At 40.3% G+C, this 21,604-nt stretch overlaps 1 protein-coding gene across 1 annotated transcript in view; it reads left to right on the plus strand.

The window, feature by feature from the left end:
• foxk1 (forkhead box K1) overlaps positions 1–21,604 on the plus strand; it is a 34,947-nt gene that overhangs the window by 2,698 nt on the left and 10,645 nt on the right. Inside the window, exons 2-5 of the mRNA XM_088342213.1 lie at positions 5,575–5,790; positions 11,298–11,499; positions 18,873–19,019; positions 19,934–20,127. Coding sequence (XP_088198339.1) covers positions 5,575–5,790; positions 11,298–11,499; positions 18,873–19,019; positions 19,934–20,127 — 759 coding nt within the window. The remainder of the gene's footprint in view (positions 1–5,574; positions 5,791–11,297; positions 11,500–18,872; positions 19,020–19,933; positions 20,128–21,604) is intronic.

The following is a 21,604-nucleotide window of genomic DNA, read 5'->3' on the forward strand; positions in this document are numbered from 1 at the left end:
TGGCTAACTGGGAGCCAATGCAGGTTAGCCAAAATCGGTGTTATGTGATCGTACTTTTTTGTCCTAGTTAAAAGCCTCGCTGCGGCATTTTGTACCAGCTGAAGTGACTTGATTCTAGACTTCGGGAGACCAGAGAGTAGTGCATTACATTAATCGAGACGGGAGGTAACAAATGCATGAATTATAATTTCCGCATCAGACTGAGACAGTATTGAACGGATTTTAGCAATGTTACGAAGATGGAAGAAAGTGGTTCTAGTAATTTTCTTTACATGCATTTCAAAGGATAGATATGGGTCAAATATGACACCTACATTTTTAACTGAGTAACTCTGTGTGATGTGACATTTGTCAATGTTCACAGCAGTTTTTGAGAATATATCACGGCATTTAGATGGACCAATGACTAACATTTCGGTCTTTTCAGAGTTAAGACGCAAGAAATTGTATGACATCCACTCTTATCTCAATGAGGCAGGCCTCCAAATTTCCACAGTTTAGTGTGGGAGATTCCTCCAACGGAAGATATAGTTGAGTGTCGTCTGCGTAGCAGTGGAAGCTGATATTGTACTTGCGAATAATATCACCTAATGGAAGCATGTAAATGCTGAAAAGAAGGGGGCCAAGCACTGAACGCTGCGGAACACCGCAGGTAACATTAAAGGGCTCAGATGTCATTTCACCATATTTAACACAGTGCGTCCTATCTGAGAGGTAGGATCTGAACCATGAGAGGACGGTTCCTGAGAGACCAATCCATTTTTCCAACCGTTCTAGTAGGAAATTGTGGTGCACTGTGTCAAAAGCAGCACTAAGATCCAGCAGCAGCAAAAGTGATGAAGCGCCAGAATCCATTGCCAGTAGGAGATCATTTGTTACCTTGATCAGAGCTGTCTCAGTAGAGTGGTTAGCCCTGAATCCTGATTGCATGGATTCAAAAAGGTTATTCTCGGATATGAAAACATTTAGCTGCTGTGCCACTACTTTTTCAAGTACTTTAGAGAGGAAAGGTAGGTTTGACACCATACAATGTTTCACAACGTTATTATCAGTGACAATAAAGAATTCAATTCAAAAAATATGAATACAATGTAAGTTAGGTATTTAAAGTTTTTATGTTGTTATAGAGTATAAACAAATTAAGCAAATAAAAGCTCAAGTTGAATAGCATAAACAGCCTTTTCGTTTGATTCTCTCAGCGTTTGATCTGAAACACTTGTCATAGAAAGGTTTCTATGTATTTTTTTTCACAGTTAAAGTTTGCAATATAGTTATTTAATATATAAATGAAACATTTTATTGCCTAAAATATTTGTTGAATAGCATAAACAGCCTTTTCGTTTGATTCTCTCAGCGTTTGATCTGAAACACTTGTCATAGAAAGGTTTCTATGTATTTTTTTTCACAGTTAAAGTTTGCAATATAGTTATTTAATATATAAATGAAACATTTTATTGCCTAAAATATTTGTGCTCTGTTTATCGCATTTATGAACAAATTCTAAGGGGTACAGTTCAATTATTCAGTGATCATGACATTTTCAAGCAAAAAGTGTTGGTGTTGATTGATATTACCATTTTTGAATTGGATCAGATCGATGCCAAAATTAACAGTATCCACCAACCCGGCTGTAAACCATTAAAGAACTGACATCCTGTCATAGCAGCAATCCAAATAACAGCTGTAAAAATATTTTATGCTGTAATTTACCAAGTCACTGATATGGGTGTTGCATTTATCAATCCATTATCTGCACTGCTTATCCTCAGTAGGGTCAGGTGGAGCGCTGGAGCCCATCTCAGATGTCAGTGGGCAGGGGACACCCTGAACTGGTTGCCAGCCAGTCGCAGGGCACATAGAGACAGACGACTCATTCGCTCATTCACACCTAGGGACAATTTGAACCGGCCAATTAACCTGGCATGCATGTTTTTGGAATGTGGGATGAAACTGGAGTGCTTGGAGGAAACCCACACAGGCACAATGAGAACATGCAATCTCTGCACAGAGAGGCTTCGGTAGCTGCATTCGAACCTGAACCTCTGCACCGTGGGGCTGCGCGCTAACCACACAGCCGCCGTGCCGCCCGTATTTCATTTATTTGGTTTCAAATTCTTTTCTGTGATTTGCTCTGTTAACCTGCCGAAAGGATACCTTAAAATAGTGCAGCATCTGCTTCAGCTCAACACTAGTTATTTTTAGCGTAATTAGAAGTGTCCGGAATTTTTTGCATTTAACTCCTGTCTAGTTTACCATGCTTTGGTTATAACTTGTTTGCTGTATCATTGTCTTTCATAGTTAGTGTATTATAGATTTTACAGTTTGAAATGGCACACATCATAATTTTAGATTCTTAATTTTGCTCTAAAATGTGTTAGTTGGATGAGTGGAATTTAAAGTGCACATAATTTTCTTACGTATGTGCATGCCCCAGGAACCCTGTAGACTGTTATAAACCAGGGTTTCACAGACTCCTAGGAGAAACACTGCCGTATTTTTGAGCTATACAAATAAAAATGACTTGACATGACTATCAAAAAACGATTCATTTTTTAAGTAAAAAAAAAAAAAAAAGTTAAAAAAAACTCAAAAGAAACCCCAGCAGCAGCCCTGCTTACCACAATTAGGAATAACTTCTTGTTAAAAATAAACTTGATCTTTTTCCAGAAGCTTTTGGCTTGTTGTGGCCTTACTGAACAGTCATCTATTTATTGTATCAGCTGAGATGTCATGAGTGTTGCAGTTTTTAACCCTTTGTTACACACTCAAGCGCACATATTGAGTGCTTGATTATACTCTGCTCCATGTTTGATATTGTCGCGTTTTTGGTACGCAGTATTGTCATGAGGTAGATCTGAGAGTGGTATTCAAATTTGAAAGAAACCATTTGTGGTAAAGTTAAAGTATAAAATATTTTATTTCACTCTTATGTCCAAGTGTATTCTAGATTATTTTTCATTGCATGGTATTCATTTTAAAGGATGTAAAACACATATAATAAGAGAAAAAAAAGTATCGATAATTAAAAAATTATTATTACGTCATGACAACCTCCAATAAAAACTGACACAAAATGTTTTAAAAAGCTGAATCGTTTGATGTGTAAGGGGCAAGTAAAATGTTGAGTAATATCATGGTTTTTCTCCATTTGTTTTTGTAGCATGAAAATAGTGAAAGTTAAAGAAGGCCTTCTTCAAGTTCAGTCTAAACACCAAACTAAACTTCAAGAAAAAAAGAGTTGATTTGAGTGTGTTAAAGAAATGCATGTACTTGGACGCCTATTATGAACAAGCTGAGAGAGGCTGCAATGATAACACAAGAAAGGAGATAGCAGCCACAAGTGAAAATGTTCCAAATTCCGTGCAGCTCTTTTAACTCATTCAATGCCATAACTTATCAATACGTTTTCAGAAGCATTGTCCCTGAGAGTGCTAAAATGTAAAATTAAGTTTTTCTTGTTTTACTACAAAAAACAACTATTACACGTGATTTGGCACTGCTTATAAGTAAGTATCAAGCTTGTGGGAATGATTTCAGTCTGATAAATCACCATTGTATGGAAGGAGATGCTTTGCATAGATCTTTGCCCACGCATCCAAAAAGCCCAATGTCCCAGTGTTGCTTCCTTTTTACAGAGAATGAGTGAGTGAAGGCGAATAGATAGATAGATAGATAGATAGATAGATAGATACTTTATTCATCCCCGTAGGGAAATTCACACTTCCAGCAGTCTACCCCGTTGTTTATTAACAGATGAACATGATGCCCTAGGGGTGCTTGTAGCGAAGTGGATGACGTCACGCCAGTCCAAAAATTCGACATCCCTGCGGCAGATAGAAAACTTTTCTTTGTGAAAATCCAGGGATACACCACCTCGTGTTAGCAAGTCCGCCTCCTCTCCGATTCCCCCCGGCTTACGTGTCTCTGTTTAGCGGCGTTGAAGCCGGATTGCTCCGCGTGGCTACACGTTAGCGTCCGGAATGCTAAACGTGAGCCATAGGCATAGGCAATCAGTGTGATGATGGTAAGAGAGCATGGACAAGTTGGCAACAAAGCTTTTCCCTTAAAAAAAAAAATAGATGACAAAAGTCCCATCGTGATAGTTTCGTGTACGCCCAAGGGAACGCGATCGCTATTGTGACTGAAATTGTGTGATCACTTCAGCGGAAAAATCTTGCAAAATTTATGATTGTTCATCCATAGTCCATGCATCAGTTCACTTCTTACAATAAAATGTTATTTTGCAAGCAAGTGTTTATGGAATGCATTGTTTAGATTTTGGAGGTATTTCCAATTCCAAAAAAAGCCCCATATAAAAATTCTGGCGGGTTGCCATGGTCTCAAACATGTGTATAAAATATTACTTGTTTGTTTTAATTTTGTTGTTGTTCTATCACTCACTTTTGGTTGACTGGTGAATATGAGGTGTTTTTTTTGCTGAGCAGAGAAGGGAAGGGTTGGGGGAAATTGAAAAAAATGAGTCAAAGTGGGAAAATGATCCTTCTTTGGACTCATTTTAATTATATAATCGGCTAAAAACATTACGCATTGTCTTTCACTGACAGAAGAATCTGAATCAGTACCTCAAAGTTTAGCACTTTGTGTTCACAAATGCCAATATATTTAGTAGAAACTAAGGATATTTTTGTTTTTGTTACACACAAAGCATTGAAAAGTTAATATTTCTAATTTTGATTTTGTTGTGTAGTTTGTTCTTCAGGGATTCTGTGTTGCTTGACTTTAAAGTGGCTGAGAATAAACATTTTAAATAGCTTAAACATTCACTTTAGAGGTAAAAAAATTTAAAGGCCAGTGTAATATAACAGTTTATTCATTGCACATTATATTATATTATTGATGGTATATCGATAAAGAGCCGTTTGGGAGCTGAGCTAAATGAGACGGTCCTTTATAATAATAATAGGTTGCGCTTTACATTAACATACCTGTCAAATTTTATAAGTTTTTTTAAATATAATTTCCCCGGGCACACCCTAAGACTGCACTAGACATTCCACCCACCGGGGTCTCACAAAATTCTATGTGAAACACTGAGCTCCAAAGTAAAAGCTTTTTGAAGAAACTTAACATTGTTCAACTGTTGTTTATTAAACAATGGTAAAAGCTAGATACATACTTTTTCCTAATGAAGAATGAGGATTGAAGGTTTCTTTTGATATGCCCTATGCCTATATAGCCACAGAACTACATTTTCTGTAGGCCTTCAAAAAATAGTCAATATAGCAAAATTGGCTAGCACTAGCTCTTCCCATTAAGACACGTCTCTCATTGAATGAGTTAATTCCCTACTAAAGCATAGTCTTCTGTGTATTTAATGTAAAATGTTTGTTTTATTTAAATGCTTGTGCTACACTGTTTTGTGGCTAAAACATACATATTAGAGGGCACAAAACAGTGTCAGTTGAATTAAAGTTTAAAATAACAATTCACCAACTGTTTTTACATGGTTTTGTTTTAATACCATTTCTCGCTGTAGAGTGGAATACTTATAATTTCACGAATATTTTTCAAATGTTTCATTTTAATTATCACCCTCACCTTTATATTCCACAGGTGCATGTTCCGCTTTCCCAGCACGGTAATCAAAATCCAGTTTGTGTCGCTCATCCCTCTCGAAGAGCAGCGGGACAAGGAGGTGCCCTCGCCGCCGATGCGCCCGCTTCTGCCACACATCTCTCCGCTCAAGATCAGCATTCCCACCACGCAGCAGCACGAGGAACACATCAGGGCGTTCGGTTCACCACTTCCGTCGCCCACGGGCACCCTCAGGTATGTGTCACAAATGCACGGGTAAAATTAACATGGATTTCCACATGCACGGGATTTTCGTCTGCCTGTATGAAAACTTAATATGATTGGATTTATACATTGAAAGGGAAACAAAATACATGAATAACGGTTAAAGGAACTCTTGTACTCACGGCCACCATCTCTTGGCTCGTATCATCATCGCAGCCTCTGTCAAGCTCCTTATGTTATGCACGCAGATACCTGCATTTCTTAGAGGTGGTCAGATCAACTCTCCTTTTTTTATCTTTAATGTGGTTTGGGTTGCTGTTTGGAGTCTACTCGAAAGATATAGTTTCCTGCTCTCAATATTTTCATGCTACACTCACAAAAAAAAGTGCAGGGACATTCATTGTTACTCTCCACCGCACCTAGGTGTGATTAGTTGTGTGTGTGCGTTCTTTTGGGATTTATAGAGTCAGAAACGGCTGGACCGATTTTCGTGAAAATTTACACCGTAGTACTTTAGGCCTCTGCAAGCGTCTTCAGCTTGGTTTCATTCAAGGCACTCCCAATCATTACAAAATCTATAAACATCTACTTTCTTGTACAAGCTGCTCTGGAGCTGAATGCAGTCATACTGCTCTTTGGTACTCCTTTGTGATTCTCTGGCGCTTTTTCAACAAACCACGGCCCCAACAACCTCGCTCGAGTAGAATGCCCGGCAGCGCCTGACTTTTATGCTTGTATGATGAATTACTCTGCCGAAATAATTCGTATGTCGAAGTGTCTTTGAGCAAGACAGCGAATCCCTAATGCCCCCGATGAGCAGGTAGGCGCCTTGCATGGCTGACTCCCTATTGGTGTTTGAGTGTGTGTGTAAATGGGTAGGTGGGAAGCACATTGTAAAGCGCTTTGGGAGGTCTTAATTGACTTGAAAAATGCTATGTAAATGCAGACCATTTCCCATCAATAAGAAATAATATTAAACCGGAGGATAATTTTCACTGCATGTGACATTAAAAATAGAATTCTCTTTCTTATCAGTGATAGCAACATAGTGAACATTGTTTGAAACGTGATTAGACCTGGCACTTCAGGACAAACGCATAATAAGGATTTAAAAGAGAAAAACAAGCTAAAAAGAATGACGGGATAAATGTGCAAAAATATTTAAACGGTAGTGCTTGGAGATTGGTCCATATTGAAATGACGCAATGATAAATACTGCAATAACATATTATCCATGATAATAATAATCAAACTTAAAAAGCAAATCCTCCAATGTCTATTCTGTTTGCATTGAATTTGTTCAACAGACTGACACATCATTTGACACTGTGAATGTGTGTTTGTTTGTGTGTGTCTCTATGTAGCATGTGTGTTATGTCGACACGAGTTCATTCATATCGCATACTTGGTTTCCCCTTCTCCTTTCTGGTCAGCGTCATCCACGCTGATTGGAGCGTCCTCTTGTGGCGTTTTGGTGGCACTGCAATGTTTCTAGGCATGTGCATGCCTTATATGGCAGGGCTGTACCAATACGCCGTCTGATTGGTGGAGAACAGTACTGTTTTGCTTTCGAAGACCATAACCCCCCCCAGGGGGTCTCACTGTGATTTCCTCTGCCAGCTAGTCCTTTCAAACTGTGTTTGTGACCAAAGGATTAGACTTAATGTGGTTGACTACCCCCGATATGTTAAAAAAATGCTATGTGATTTTGTTAATTTTGTGTAATGAGATCTTTTGGATCAACAAAATTAGATCTTATTTGTCTAAAGATTTTAACTCGCACCGTCAGAAAAATACAACCTAATAATTTCAGTATACTGAATTTTCCGGTTTGTAAGATTTGTCAATATTAAGAAGCATTTCTAAAGAAAACAAAACATTCAGAAAGTTGTGATTTTGTTCTTGGAAAGAAAAAAAAACATTATTTAACTTTTTTTTCAAGAAATAAAGGTTATTATTATATTTTAAATACCACCCTCATAATGCCTAGAATGTTTTTTTCTCTTTGAGATTCAGACTGATCATAGTCTCTTGTATGCATCTAGCTTAAATAACTTTATCTATAAAGCAGTATTGGGTATACCATTTTTTTGAAGACTACAAAAGGTTGCACAAAGTTAAACGGACACTTGCAAAACTGTTTTTTGTACTCTCCCAAAATAAATGGGTAAAATGGGTTTGCAGGGATAATTAGGGTCTAGTATTTTTGCTCATTTTTTATCTCAAATAAAAATATATTATTTGTGTTGAATATTTCATTCAGTACAATTAAAATGTTGTTGAATTTTCTATCATTTTTACTCGTATGTGTAAACATTTGTAAACAGATGTTTTTAAGTCAGAGGATTTAATGTGTGCACCTGAAAATTGTGCTAAAATCATGCTAAATGTTTCAGTAATTTTCATTAGGGTTGCTGGGTATGGGGAAAAGTGGCCGGAGGAAAACCCACGCAAGCATGGGGAAAACATGCAAACTCCCCACAGGCTGAGAGCTGGATTTGATCCCATGACCTCAGAACTGTGCCGCGGACACGCTAACCACTCACCAACAATGCCGTCTATGGACAGTATTGTCATTGAATATTCCTCTTAATGGCTGTTTGAATAATACATGGATATCTAAGAGCGGGAATATTTTGGGTCTTTACAACTGTCAAACAAGAAAGTTAGCTCTCTGAAACATGTGATTACATTGAATGAAAACTTTGTCACAAGTCTTCTTATCGAGAAGGTCAATTTTTAGTGTAAATGTTAAAAGTTACAGGTAATTTAAATATGAAAATCTTAAGAATCTTTATTACATTTTTTCAATGAAGATTGTCCCTTTAGAGTCTGAGATTAGAGGCCACGGACCTCATCTTGCTGAAAATGCTAAAATTAGATAGATAGATAGATAGATAGATAGATACTTTATTCATCCCCGAAGGGAAATTCACTTTTCCAGCAGCATCCCTAAGCTGAGAACAATCGAAAATAACTGAGAACAATCGAAAATAACACGGGAGCTGCTGGAGTGGCTGCCATTCGTGACGGCGCCGGAGAAACGATTCAATTTGAATCATGTACAAACAAACAAACAATTGAATCATACCTTGGAAATCCTGGCTAGAAATGACCTTGAGTTTGAGATTTACTGTTTCGAGATGAGCAAAATTACCCAGTTTCCTTAAAGTCATAACCTCTCTAGCGTGTTATAAAAATCATACATTTTTATAAAGCTGATATCACTTGGAAATGAATGATCATTGTTTTGGTTGTGTTTATTGCTGATATTGTGAATTAAAAAATACGATTCATGATTCCGGAATAAGACTTGTTGTAGTATTTCAGCCAAATTTAACATTGGCTTCCAATACATAAGCCTTTTTAGTGTGTGTGTGCATGTGTGTTTGCATGTGTGTGTGCACGTTTTGGTTGCTAGAGCAATGTTGACACTGCAAAGAGCAGCAGCTGTTATTGCTTGCCCAGCTTGGACGCTGGCCAATAATTAACTTGATGGTGCCTTGTTATTGTTTTGCCAGTTACAGTGTGCATGCATGTCATGTTTGAATCTTGCGTTTTGTTTACTAAATTCTATCATTTAGAGAAAGACTTGGGTCTTTAAAATCCATAAAAAATAACTTTTTGTCTTGTTGGAGCTATGAGTTGGTTACCAGTTTTGATTTTAAGTCAGATATTACGATGACAATCCACTAATAAGTGTGCAGTGATAGAAATTAAAAAAATATTTTGAAAGTTATTATGCTTTTACCTGTTTTTTTTTTTTTAATTGATGTTTTTGTATGAAAAATACATAGAAAATAGTTTAGCCTTCTTAGTGGCCTCTCATTCCTTAATTAACAAAATAATAACCCCCCAAATTATAATCTTCAATGAATGATACTATACCAGCTCAGTAGCCTAGATGGTAAGGCGCCCGCTTTGAGACTGGGAGGTCGGTGGTTCGCGCCTCGGCCGAGTCATTCCTAAGACTTAAAAAGTGGTCGGCGGCGCCCTCTGTTGGCTGCGGCTGCATCGGCTCGCTACAACGGGTCAGGTGCAATCGACATTTCGTTCTGTGTACATTGTTACACAGAATGACAATACAAGGAAATTATTATTATTATTATTATTATTATTATTTTCTACTATTAAGTAAGTCATCAAAACCAAGTACAGATACCACTAGTCCTTTTGATGAACTACATTCAGAAGACTTTTTCTTCATTAACGTGTTGGAATCAACATCCGCTTCACAAGACGAGGGGGTTCAAAACAAGCGCTGCAGTGATTAAGCAGTTCCAGGTTTTTATCACAATAAAACAAATTAACTAAATGGAACTGAATATTCTGGGATTGAGTACAGAGCAGGGATGTAATGGTTTCACAAGTGCACTTTCAAAATGTCTGACAATCATTTATATACAAGAGGGGCAGGGTTACGACATACACAAAACAAGTTGGTAGAAAAAACCCAGGATCTTACCAGTCCTTTGTCCAGACTGGATCCTGTGAGTGTTTTGATAAAAGCAAATGCATCCCTTTCAACAGTAAATCAGAATACTACTCAGAACAATGTAGAGACTGTATACCTACTAGATGAATTGATACATTGTGGTGTCTAGTAAATAAAACAAGAAGGAGATAAGTACATTCGAATATATGGATAACTATTAGGTGCATAAATTACCACTAAATGATTAACTTGATTAAATCTTGATGTCATGATTTAAAAGACTGAAAAGGATATAACTGGAAAACTCACACAATTATGACTACATGTAGTGACACATTTTATTGTTCTATGAGTCCCTGTCTTGTACTCTGAAATAACCAGAAACTTTAAAGGAAAAAAATGTGTCGGTCTGATACTTTTAAAGAAAAAAAAAATGTTGTTACTAATCAAATAACTCCCAAATACTGTTTACATTCCAACATTGCATTCCTCTAACTTGTATGAAGTTACTTTCAGGTACTTATTAAAATGTATCTATGGTCCTAATATTACCAATGTTAGTTTTAAAAAAAACAAAAATTGTCTACTCTTCTACAAAATGTATACTTATCTAATGTGGTAGTATATTTAGTTTCCTGAAATAAACATACATGGTCGAAATATATCTTAATTTGTATTTTGAAATATGAATTCACATTGGCTCTTACACAGTTACAAGTTTTATTTATTTCAATCAAAAACAAAAGTATGTTGTCAAAATTGTGTAACTTGTTCAAAAAATAAACTAAAGTGACTATTTCAAGATTTTGACTTTTTCCCCAAAAAATCCAAATTAACCTCGTGAGATTGCAACTTAAGGAAAAATATTCCTTGTAATTTTTTGCTTCGTCATTTTTTATAAAAATATTGAATTTTCATTAGGAAAAACTTTCTTTTGAGTAGCAACTCCCTGTCATGTCATATAAATATAGCCTTATTTTTGTAAGATTGAAGTGTTTTAAATATAATAGAATTACTTCTCCTTTTGGTTGTTGTCTTAAACCACAATTTATTCTTCCTAAAAATCTGACTGCTATCTTGACATCTTTTATTTTGCCCCCAGCGTTCCCAACTCATGCCCGGCAAGCCCCCGTGGCGCAGGCTCATCCGGCTACCGCTACGGCCGCAATGTAACCAGTGACCTGCAGCTGGTCGCCGAATTCGCTGCCAAAGCCGTGGCGGAGCAAAGACGGAACATCTCCGAGCTGCGGGGAGGGTCCGGGGACCCCCGAGGGGAGTCGGCCGGTGGCGGTGACAGCCCGAAGGTGATGACACCTCTTAACGTTACATTACCTTCACCCCCCACTTATTTTGTAGTGATATTTAGAAATATATATATTTCAGTGATGGTACTTTGATGCCGGTCTGAGTGACGTGCTCTGAGGGTTCGTGTCTGGTGAGGCAAAGTCAGATTTACAAATAAACGAAGCTACTGATTGTTCATCATTTTGATCAGGAGAGCAAGAAAACATTATATAACTGTAACATAGAGAGAAAAAAAACGTTTTTTCTCTTCACGTTCCACGGATCCCTTTACCACCTGTGGTTTGTCGGGGCACCACTTCCTGTGGTGTGTCTTGTGCAAGTACAGTCTGGTTGCGCCCGTCCCTCTCCTTGCGCTTTTTTAAGGAGGTTGAGCTTGGCTCCCCAACATGAAATATATACAATAGTACTGGTTTCCATGGATTCCAAAAGCCAAAGAGGCCTCCTGAACTGACTCAGATATAGCACCTTCATCATCTGGTGGCTGTTGTCGGTGTAAACCAACGGTCGGTAAATGAGTAGGTATAGCTCAGAGACAGAATAGATTTCTTGCAAATCTTCACCTATTTCATTCCAAATTTGGGTGAGCAGACCCTATTGTAGTGCAGGCAAAGCCAGGACACACTGAAATATGAATGTACTGTCCAGTATATGTAGGGCACATATTTAACTACAGTTTACAGTCGAGGTGTCACACCCCCCCAAAAAAAACTCATTTTGGTTGTACATAGCTAAGGAATCCTTTATATGTAAGCCCATTAAACTATATTCGTTATTGAGACACCTTATGATTAGAAAGCCATATAACTATTTATAAAAACCCAGAAACTCTAGCTAAGCACTCCCTCTTGTCTCAGCCTGACCTGTCTGTGCTGAATGTAAATACGTTGGGATCCTTGTTTACAGAATTTTGTGACATTTTTACAAATTCACTTTGTTGCACCTTGAAACCATTATTTATGACGAAAATGACAGTCTAAATGAGCCCTAACACTCTTAAGTAACTGCGGGATGAGACAAATTTTAAGTGGTGTATTTATATGGGACACAGTCTCTGGTAATTATTATTTCATAGATTTTATTAAATCATCATAGTTAAATCAAATGTGTTGAAGAATAAGCTTTTGTATGAAGAGCCCCCCTCGGATGGGTCTGGCCTTGATGCGGCGAGGGGGCTTGCATGTTCCAGTGACCCTGGAGAGCGATACCGTCGGGAGCTTGCTCCTGGTAGGGTCACCCATGGCGGGCCGGTCTCCGGGGTAGGTTCCAGACAAACAAAGACCCCAGCGTGTCGGTACGCTGTGAGGTGGCAGCCCCACCAACCGACTATCCTGCGGAGGGCTAACAACTCACCCAGGAGAAACCCCCTTTGTTACGAAACTGACCAGAGAAAGACGCCGGACTGACCAACACGGTAACGGACCCCAGCCTGCCCCCGACCAACGAGTACGGATCGACCTTCGTCGTAAGACCCGTGTCGCCACCTGGAATGTCCAGACACTCCTTCGCCCCGGAGCTGCCACCCTGCTGTCCCGAGAGCTCTGTCGCTATAACATCACCTTGGCAGGGCTCTGTGAAGTACGATGGCAAGGCAATGGTGAAACAACGGCTGGCAACCATTGCTACATCTGGAGTGGCCCCGAGAGTCGGACCGGCCATTACGGTGTGGCTCCCGCCATTCCAAAAGCCCTCCGGAGGTCCCTCATCAGCTGGACACCAATAGGCGACAGACTACTGTCTGCCCGCTTCCTCCACCATCACGGCAAGATGACAGTGATCGTCGCCTACGCCCCCACCGATGTCGCTGATGAGGATGCGAAGGACGCGTTCTTTGACCAACTCCACCAGGCTGTCGACCAAGCCCCACCACACGACGTCACCATCATCCTCACTGATGCCAATGCCACTCCAGCAATGATCGGTCCCCCGGCTCACCTGTCGGCACCACCTTCGTTGACAGCACAACAAACGACAATGGCAACCGCCTCCTTCTCTTCTGCCACCAAAACAACCTTTGTGTTGCTGACACCTGGTTTCCCCGGAAATGCATCCATCACTGGACGTGGTACAGCCCAGATGGCAGAACCAGAAAGGCATTGGACCACATCCTGATATCACAACGCTGGAAGTCGTTTGTAACCAACTGCCGGGTGTTCAGAGGAGCACAGCTTGGCAACACAGACCATCGTCTGCTGGTGGCCCAGCTCAAGCTAAAGCTCCGAGCCAACCAGCACAAGACTCTGCCTCGCCCCGACTCCTCCCGACTCAGTGACCCCAACATCGCCAGAGACTTCAGTTGCTCCATCCGCCGCACTCTCGATGCCCTGGCTCCTGACAAGCTGACAGACTGGGCGGCCTTCAAGGAAAGTGTCCTCCAGTCTGCTCACAATGTCCTCGGACGCCCCCGATCCTCCCCGAGAAAGCCCTGGATATCAGAGAGGACACTAAACATCATAGACCAGCGGCGTGAGGCCCGGCTCCGAGGCGACCTCACGGAGTATCGGAGACTGAACCGCCTGCGCAATGTGGCCATTGCTGAAGATAGGGAGAGGTTTTGGCAGGCAGAAGCCCAACAGCTTGAGTCCGCGGCCAACAACAACAACATGAGCCGCGTATTCAGTCTACTACGCCAAGCCCGTAGCGGCCCACACATAAAGACAGCGCTGGTAAAAGACTCGGACGGCAACCTTATCATGACAGAAGCCAACTGTCTCGCACGCTGGAAGGAGCACTTTAGCCTCCTCTTGCAGCACAGCACCATCCCGGCTGATCCCACCCTCCTAGTGGCTGCAAACACAGCACCTCCTAGCTAGGGTGGTCCTTAATGGGGGTCGAATTTTTTTTTTTTTTGAAATATTGGGCTCTGACCCCCCGCATATGTTCTTATATCGATAAAAACACACTACGTGCAATTTTGAACAATTTGGATAATATTTAGAGGTAGCTCAACGACTTTGAAATTTCCCAAAATGATAAAAGTTTGGCAATTTTCGAGAAAAAACGGAAATCTTAACCCTATGTGTACGGCGTTTTAGAACATCCAATTTCAGTCCATTGCTTATAATTGTAACACAAGAAAAGTTACAAGTAACTTTGTACACTAGGTCTGATATAATGTGCGAAAAATCCTTATTTTTCATGCCAAAATTTCAGAGGCCTTGAGCGACCTCTAAATATCCTTTGATTTTGATGAAACTTTGCCTAATTACGTTTTGTATATATTGGAACATATTCAAGGGGTCAGAGCATGAAATTTTAAAAGTCGAAAAATAAGGACCACCCTACTCCTAGCGACACCTGCTGCACAGACCCTGTAACACCCGAGGAAGTGAGAGCTGCTCTGAAGAAGCTGAACACAAAGAAAGCCCCCGGCATCTGTGCCATTACCGGCGAGATGCTCAAGGCCGGCGGTGATGGCATGGTGGAGTGGCTAACCTGCCTATTCAACCAGGTGTGGGAATCGGAGCAGCTGCCCACCGACTGGACCAGAGGAGTCATCATGCCCTTCTGGAAATGCAAGGGTGACAGGCTTGTCTGTAGAAATCACAGAGGTATAACCTTACTCTCTATCCCGGGCAAGGTCTTTACCAGGATCTTGCTCAGCCGTGCCCTTCCAGCAATCAGAAGCTGCCGCCGTCCCCAGCAGGCTGGCTTTATGCCCAACCGCTCCACAACGGACCACATCTCTGCCGTCCGTTTGCTGATAGAGAAGACCCGTGAATTCCGTAAAGATCGCCATCTATATATCGGATTCATTGATCTGAAGGCCGCCTTTGACACCGTCTACCACTCTTCACTGTGGAACATCCTCCAAGCTCTCGGAGCACCACCCAAGATCATAGCCCTGTTCAAGCTACTCTACAGCAACGCAGAGAGCTGTGTCCGTATCAACGGCATTGACTCCGACTGGTTTACTATCTCCAGCGGCGTTCGTCAAGGCTGCGTGGCTGCTCCCGACCTTTTTAATTGCATCATCGACCATCTGATGTTCAGGGTTATTGAGCGCATCCCCGGAGTGTCTTTCGGCAACTACCACCTGACTGACCTAGAGTATGCTGACGACACAATCATGCTCAGCACTTCCTACAGCCAGCTGAGAGACGCTCTGGGCATTTACAGCGAAGAGGCAGCGCGGCTTGGCCTCCAAGTGAGTTGGACAAAAACCAAGTTCATGTATGTCGGTGATGGACCAGATCCACCTCCCATCCAAATTGGTAGCGACATCGTAGAGCCTGTCAAGAGCTTTGTGTATCTGGGGTCCATGGTGACACACAATGGGGAACTAAAACCAGAGGCAGCATCTACTCTGCAGTCTCTCTGGAAACCACTCTGGCGGCACCAGACCATCGCACGCAAGACGAAGCTCCGCATTTATAACCTCGCCGTACTCTCTATCCTGCTTTATGGCTCAGAAACATGGCCCCTGAACGACACCCTGGCCACAAGAATCGACGGTTTTGATAGCAGGGCTCTCAGAACCGTCGAGAACATCAGGTGGCCCCAGCGAGTCTCCAATAAAGAGCTCAGAGCCCGCACATCCAGCCCCGAGCATCTTCCTTGGTCGCACAACGCCGCACCCGCTGGTTTGGCCATGTCCTTCGTCTACCACCAGACCATCCGACACGAGCCATTCTCCAGTTTGACCCAAAGGCAGCAGGCTGGAGACGACCACGAGGGAAACCCCGCACTCGATGGCTCGACGTCGTTGCGGGCGACCTCCAACAACACGGAGTTGCTGTAGAGGATGCAGAACAGCTGGCACAAGACCGCCAGCATTGGAAAAACCTGGTTCATCTGGTCGGCTCAACGCACAGGGACGGGACCCCCCGACCTTCGCTGGAGCAATAATCAATCAATCAATCATGAAGAGCGGGTTTGGTGGGTTTGTTGAATTTAGTCTCAAAATATATGGTGTGGCTCCTCTCCCCCAAAAAAACAATCAAAATATTTTGCTTTTATGGCTCTTTGAGTCAAAAAGGTTCCCGACCTCTGGTGTAAACCATCCCCCTGCTCTACAGAGATGAGCCGGACCTCAACTTACGTATAAATCAAGTATATGCGCCGCTCCTTTTGAATAACAGTGAAAAAGTGCATGCAACGGAATAAATACAGGGTGGCCTGACTCACTGTTAGCTTGCTAATACGAGGTGAGGGACGATATGCATTGGTCACAATTCAATTGTATCACGATACTAAGGTTTTGATTCATTTCACGATGCTCGATGATTCTGTTTCTACATGTATTGCGATTCAATATAATTGATTGTTGCGATTTAATTTTTTTTTTCTGAAAAAAAATTAAGCAACTTAAATCATACACTACTGGGACAATAAATCATAAATGATGTTCAAAAAATGCACATTAATCTGTCAGCCAGTAAAAAAAAAACAACCTCTGCATTATATGCTATTATGATTACATCGACTTGATATTAGTACTGAATAATAAATAAAGAAGAGCAATGTTATGGTCATGATATCAAGTTAAGAATTAATTGAGAAATCATTATTAACTAAACATTTTGTTCCTTTTATTAAAACAAATGCCACAGTGCACGATTTAAGCCCGTTAAAACATTTTGAGGAACAACGCACAGGTGAGGTAACAGGTCACTCAACTTTTCAGTAATTAAGTGCAAAAATGAGGTGCACAGATTAGAGAAAAAAATACTCTAATCATAACACACACACACACACACACACACAAACTGAATACAACTGCAGAGCAGATACAGTGAAGAAAATAAGTATTTGAACACCCTGCTAATTTGCTATTTCTCCCACTTATAAATCATGGAGGGGTCTGAAATTTTCACCGTAGGTGCATGTCCACTGTGAGCGAGATAAACTAAAAAGAAAAATCCAGAAGTCACAATGCATGACTTTTTTAACTATTTATTTTTGTGATATAGCTGCAAATAAGTATTTGAACACCTGAAAAAATGGATGTTAATATTTGGTACAGTAGCCTTTGTTTGCTATTACATAGGTGAAACGTTTCCTGTAGTCTTTCACCAGGTTTGCACACACTGCAGGAGGGATCTTGGCCCACTCCACCAATTTTCGATTGGGTTCAGGTCTGGAGACTGGCTGGGCCATGCTAGAACCTTGATATGCTTCTTATGGAGCCACACATTGGTTTTCCTGGCTGTGTCTCTTTCTTTCTTCTCCCAAGTGTCAACACATTTCAAGTGAATGCAGCTAACAACAGCAGACAGATGTCTCTTAGGCTTTGAAAACAAAAACTGGTAAACGGTAAAAGGAGATATGTAACTAAGTGAACATACAAAAAACAATTGCACAGCTTAATCTCTATTAACTTGACATCAACTTGAATATGAACTTGTAAACCTAAAAATGTTATGGCTGGTAGGTCGAATTGCACGTCTCTGGACGCTGCTTTGTCAACTGTATTGAACGGAAGCATTCCAGTACCAATGTACCGCGTTATACAATCTGTTAGCGTGTGGTAGCTTCTTTCACTGGCACCTTCTTGAAACAAAGTTGGCAGACCGCTTAATCAGTATTTTGGGGCTTACTGCTGTCACTTGGTATAAACCCAAAATGTGTCAAATACTAAAGTGGTACATGGTTTAGAAACTAAAAGTTGCGCTGCCATAGCACAAAGTTGATGTAAATTGCTTCCTTGTGCATTTTTACGGGTTGACGTTATTGGCTCGACATTTCACTCATGGGTGGTCACAAGGGGGCAGGGTGGGGAGAAAAAAAGACTGTAATTGCGAAGTTGAAAAATATACGCAAATGTGAAAAATATTCTTTATTAGACGAATATGCCATATTACCGACGGCCCTATTGCTTTCTCGCACTTTTACGTAAAATCGCCCAAAATAAAATCATATACACGACTCAATTTTTTTTTGTCCCACCCCTTGCTAATATTATCAGTAATTCTATTGTTTGGGGCTGGGGTGTGCGCCAAATCATAATCACTATCATACTCTGCCATAAGGCAAGAGAATTGCGTGCCTCACTCTGCATATGGAGACGTTTAGAAAAGCAATATGTTACATACCAATTGTATTATTAATACTCATAATGTTAAGTTAAAAAAAAGAAAAATTCATAAATTGTAAAGTTAAATGAGAAAGAACTTTAAAACGGAATAAATTTAACCATTTAATGGATTTGTAATTTATATTTCAATGATAACAGGTGAGGCTGTGCCTCCCTTGCCTCCCCTGACTGCATGTCACTGTAAAATGCCCTCACAGGTGGGCATGGAGAGCTGTAGTTATTAAAGAACTATGTAATGTCTTCTAATGTTTTTTTTTTTTTATGCCATCCATGCAGATGTTCCAGCTTATGTAAATGTTTACCGTCCCCAAAGTAACCGACTGAAGTTTTGTGTTTCAGGACGAGTCCAAACCGCCGTACTCTTATGCTCAGCTAATCGTCCAGGCCATCTCCTCAGCGCCCGATAAGCAGCTGACGCTCAGCGGCATCTACACTCACATCACCAAACACTACCCCTACTACCGCACTGCTGACAAGGGCTGGCAGGTGTGCGACTCAAACTTCTTATGCACTTTCAAAAAATATGAAAAATCGTTTTGTTCTCATTTTCTTTTGTGGTTAAAATCAATTCAATTACTCCATAATACACGTTTTCCTTAAATTAAAAAAAAAATCACAAAATATCAAAATTTTGTCCTGAAAATACATTCGCAATTTTTATCTTTCCCCACCATCCAGTGGGCTTCAGACCCCCGAAGGTCATTCATTGCTGACCTACTTGTAAAATGAAAGATTTAGGTCCACACCCATCAATGGCACCAGCCCGGAGGTTTATTTTTACAATATAAATAAAGATAATGTAACTCGTTTTTAAAAGTCAAAGTTAATGTTTTGACTCTTGCAGCAACAAGGTCTTAATTCCTATGGGTTTAAGATTGTGATTTGTTTGTTTCATTTGTCCTAACACACTATTTCTCCCCAAACCACCAATTTAAAAAACTGCCATATTGTAAAATTTTTCCTGGATTGAAAAATTACAAAGATTCCGATTACTACACCAAATTTCTGACTTTTGACTCAGATAGTTTTCCTGCAAAACATAATATTTCTCTTGAAGAATATAGTTTTGTTCATTCAGAATTAGAATTTGCAAACTCAAAAATACAAATTTATATTTTTATTTCTTAATGAAAATTAGTTAACTCTCGAAAACTGGAGGTTTTGTATATTTTGAAAGTACATTGTGTAATATTTGACCACTAGACGGCAAAGCAGCAAAATGCCAGACAAACATGGCGGCGACTACTAGGTATGGATTCCACTTTGAAAAAAATACACATACACATTTCTTGATGTATAAATATTTATAAAAATTAACATTGGCATGATAGTTCATGTACTTTTGCCTTTGAAATTCAGATGTAAGTCGAGCGAGTGAATGCGGGTTTTGTCGTCCTCAGAACTCGATCCGGCACAACCTTTCGCTGAACCGTTACTTCCTGAAAGTGGCGCGCTCGCAGGACGAGCCAGGCAAGGGAAGCTTTTGGCGCGTGGACTCGGCCTCGGAGGCCAAGCTGGTGGAGCAGGCCTTCCGCAAGCGCAGGCAGAGGGGCGTGGCCTGCTTCCGAACCCCTTTTGGGCCCCTCTCGTCCAGGTTAGTGTGTCCTGCCTGAGCTATTATTATGGTATGATTTAAGCCCGAGCCCGAACAATTAATTGGTTCTGAGGGGCCGAGCCCGACGTAAACCTAATTTTGCGTATTGTATTTGTGAGAAGTCGGCCAAAATTATTATAAAGTGGTTTGCTTTTCACTGGCTCTCTGCTTGATGGATTTTCATCATGCATTGGGTTCTGCATGCAAACATTCCGTAAGAGAGGGGTTATCGGTACTACATAAATGTATACATGTCTAGTTCGGTGTACAGTACTTTCATTTGTTTAACCAATATTTGTGACTGTAAAAAGGGTTTGTTCTTTCGTTTCGTTAGTCTAATATAATGTAAAAAAAATAAAAGGTTTCTTTTAATGGATTTCGCCTATCCTGGGTTGTTTTTGGAATTGCGATAAAAAGTGTTAACTTTAATATTTATTTTTTTCATTTCTTGGTACTGGTAACAAAAATAGGATTTTGTTCTAGGAATGAATAAAAAATGTTCTCTAGGAAATGAAAAAAGTTGATTTTTGAAGAACTCGCAACAGTTTGATTGAAATACATTACCTCAAATTGGGATGTCCGGTGCCTGCCAATTTTTGCCATTTTGACTTCTTTTTGAAGGCCTACAGAAAATTTTGTTCTGAAGCTATATAGGCATAGGACATATCAAAAGAAAGCTTGAACCTATTTCCTAATTTCTTAGCTTATACCATTGTTTAGTAAAAGTTGCCAAGTTTCTTGAAAATACTTCGGAGAAAACAGTTTTTTAGTGAAAGTATGCATTTCAAGCAAAACTTCTGTCTCTGACTTCTCTACTTTTCTTTTTGCATTTGTTATACCCCCGATATCGAAAAAATGCTTTCCATAAACACAAGGGCACTTTTTCTTTTAACTGATGCATAAAAGATGCATGAACTTTGCAAGAACTTTCACACAATTTCGGTCACCTGGGTGATCCCGTTCCCTCGGGCAACCATGTTCCTGGTGATGTTTATGAAATGTCATTCCTCTCTGACCAGATGAGGAGGATGGGTTTTCTGGGTCATTGTTTTTTGAAAGGAATAGGCTTTGTTTAATAGTTAACCGGCTATTACTATTAGTCCGTATCTCGCAAAACTCACCACACTGCTTCACTATGCTACACACGCTCAATCGCTGGATACAGGAAACAACACTAGGAAGTTGGGCTTCTATAATGTGAGGATCTAATCAAAGCTACTCCTGCCATTTTTCATACTAAAATGATTACCAGAAGCTTGATGCTTACCGATGAGCAGCACCAAAACCCCCTTTATAACAGTTTTTTAAAATCATCCAAGAAAAACATATTTTTATGTTTTGAAATTCCCATTTTTAATCGTTTTTTTGTCCTTTATGCTGCTGCCGTGTGTTTGTACAGAACAAAATAAGGGGAACTTACTCAAATGATGTGTTCGCCGCCGCCGCGTTCTTGATGTTGGTTTTGTGGCTTTTTTCT

This window comes from Urocampus carinirostris, chromosome 8 (genome assembly GCF_059441175.1).
Source record: "Urocampus carinirostris isolate Australia breed hairy pipefish chromosome 8, RoL_Ucar_1.0, whole genome shotgun sequence".
Lineage (NCBI taxonomy): Eukaryota > Metazoa > Chordata > Actinopteri > Syngnathiformes > Syngnathidae > Urocampus > Urocampus carinirostris.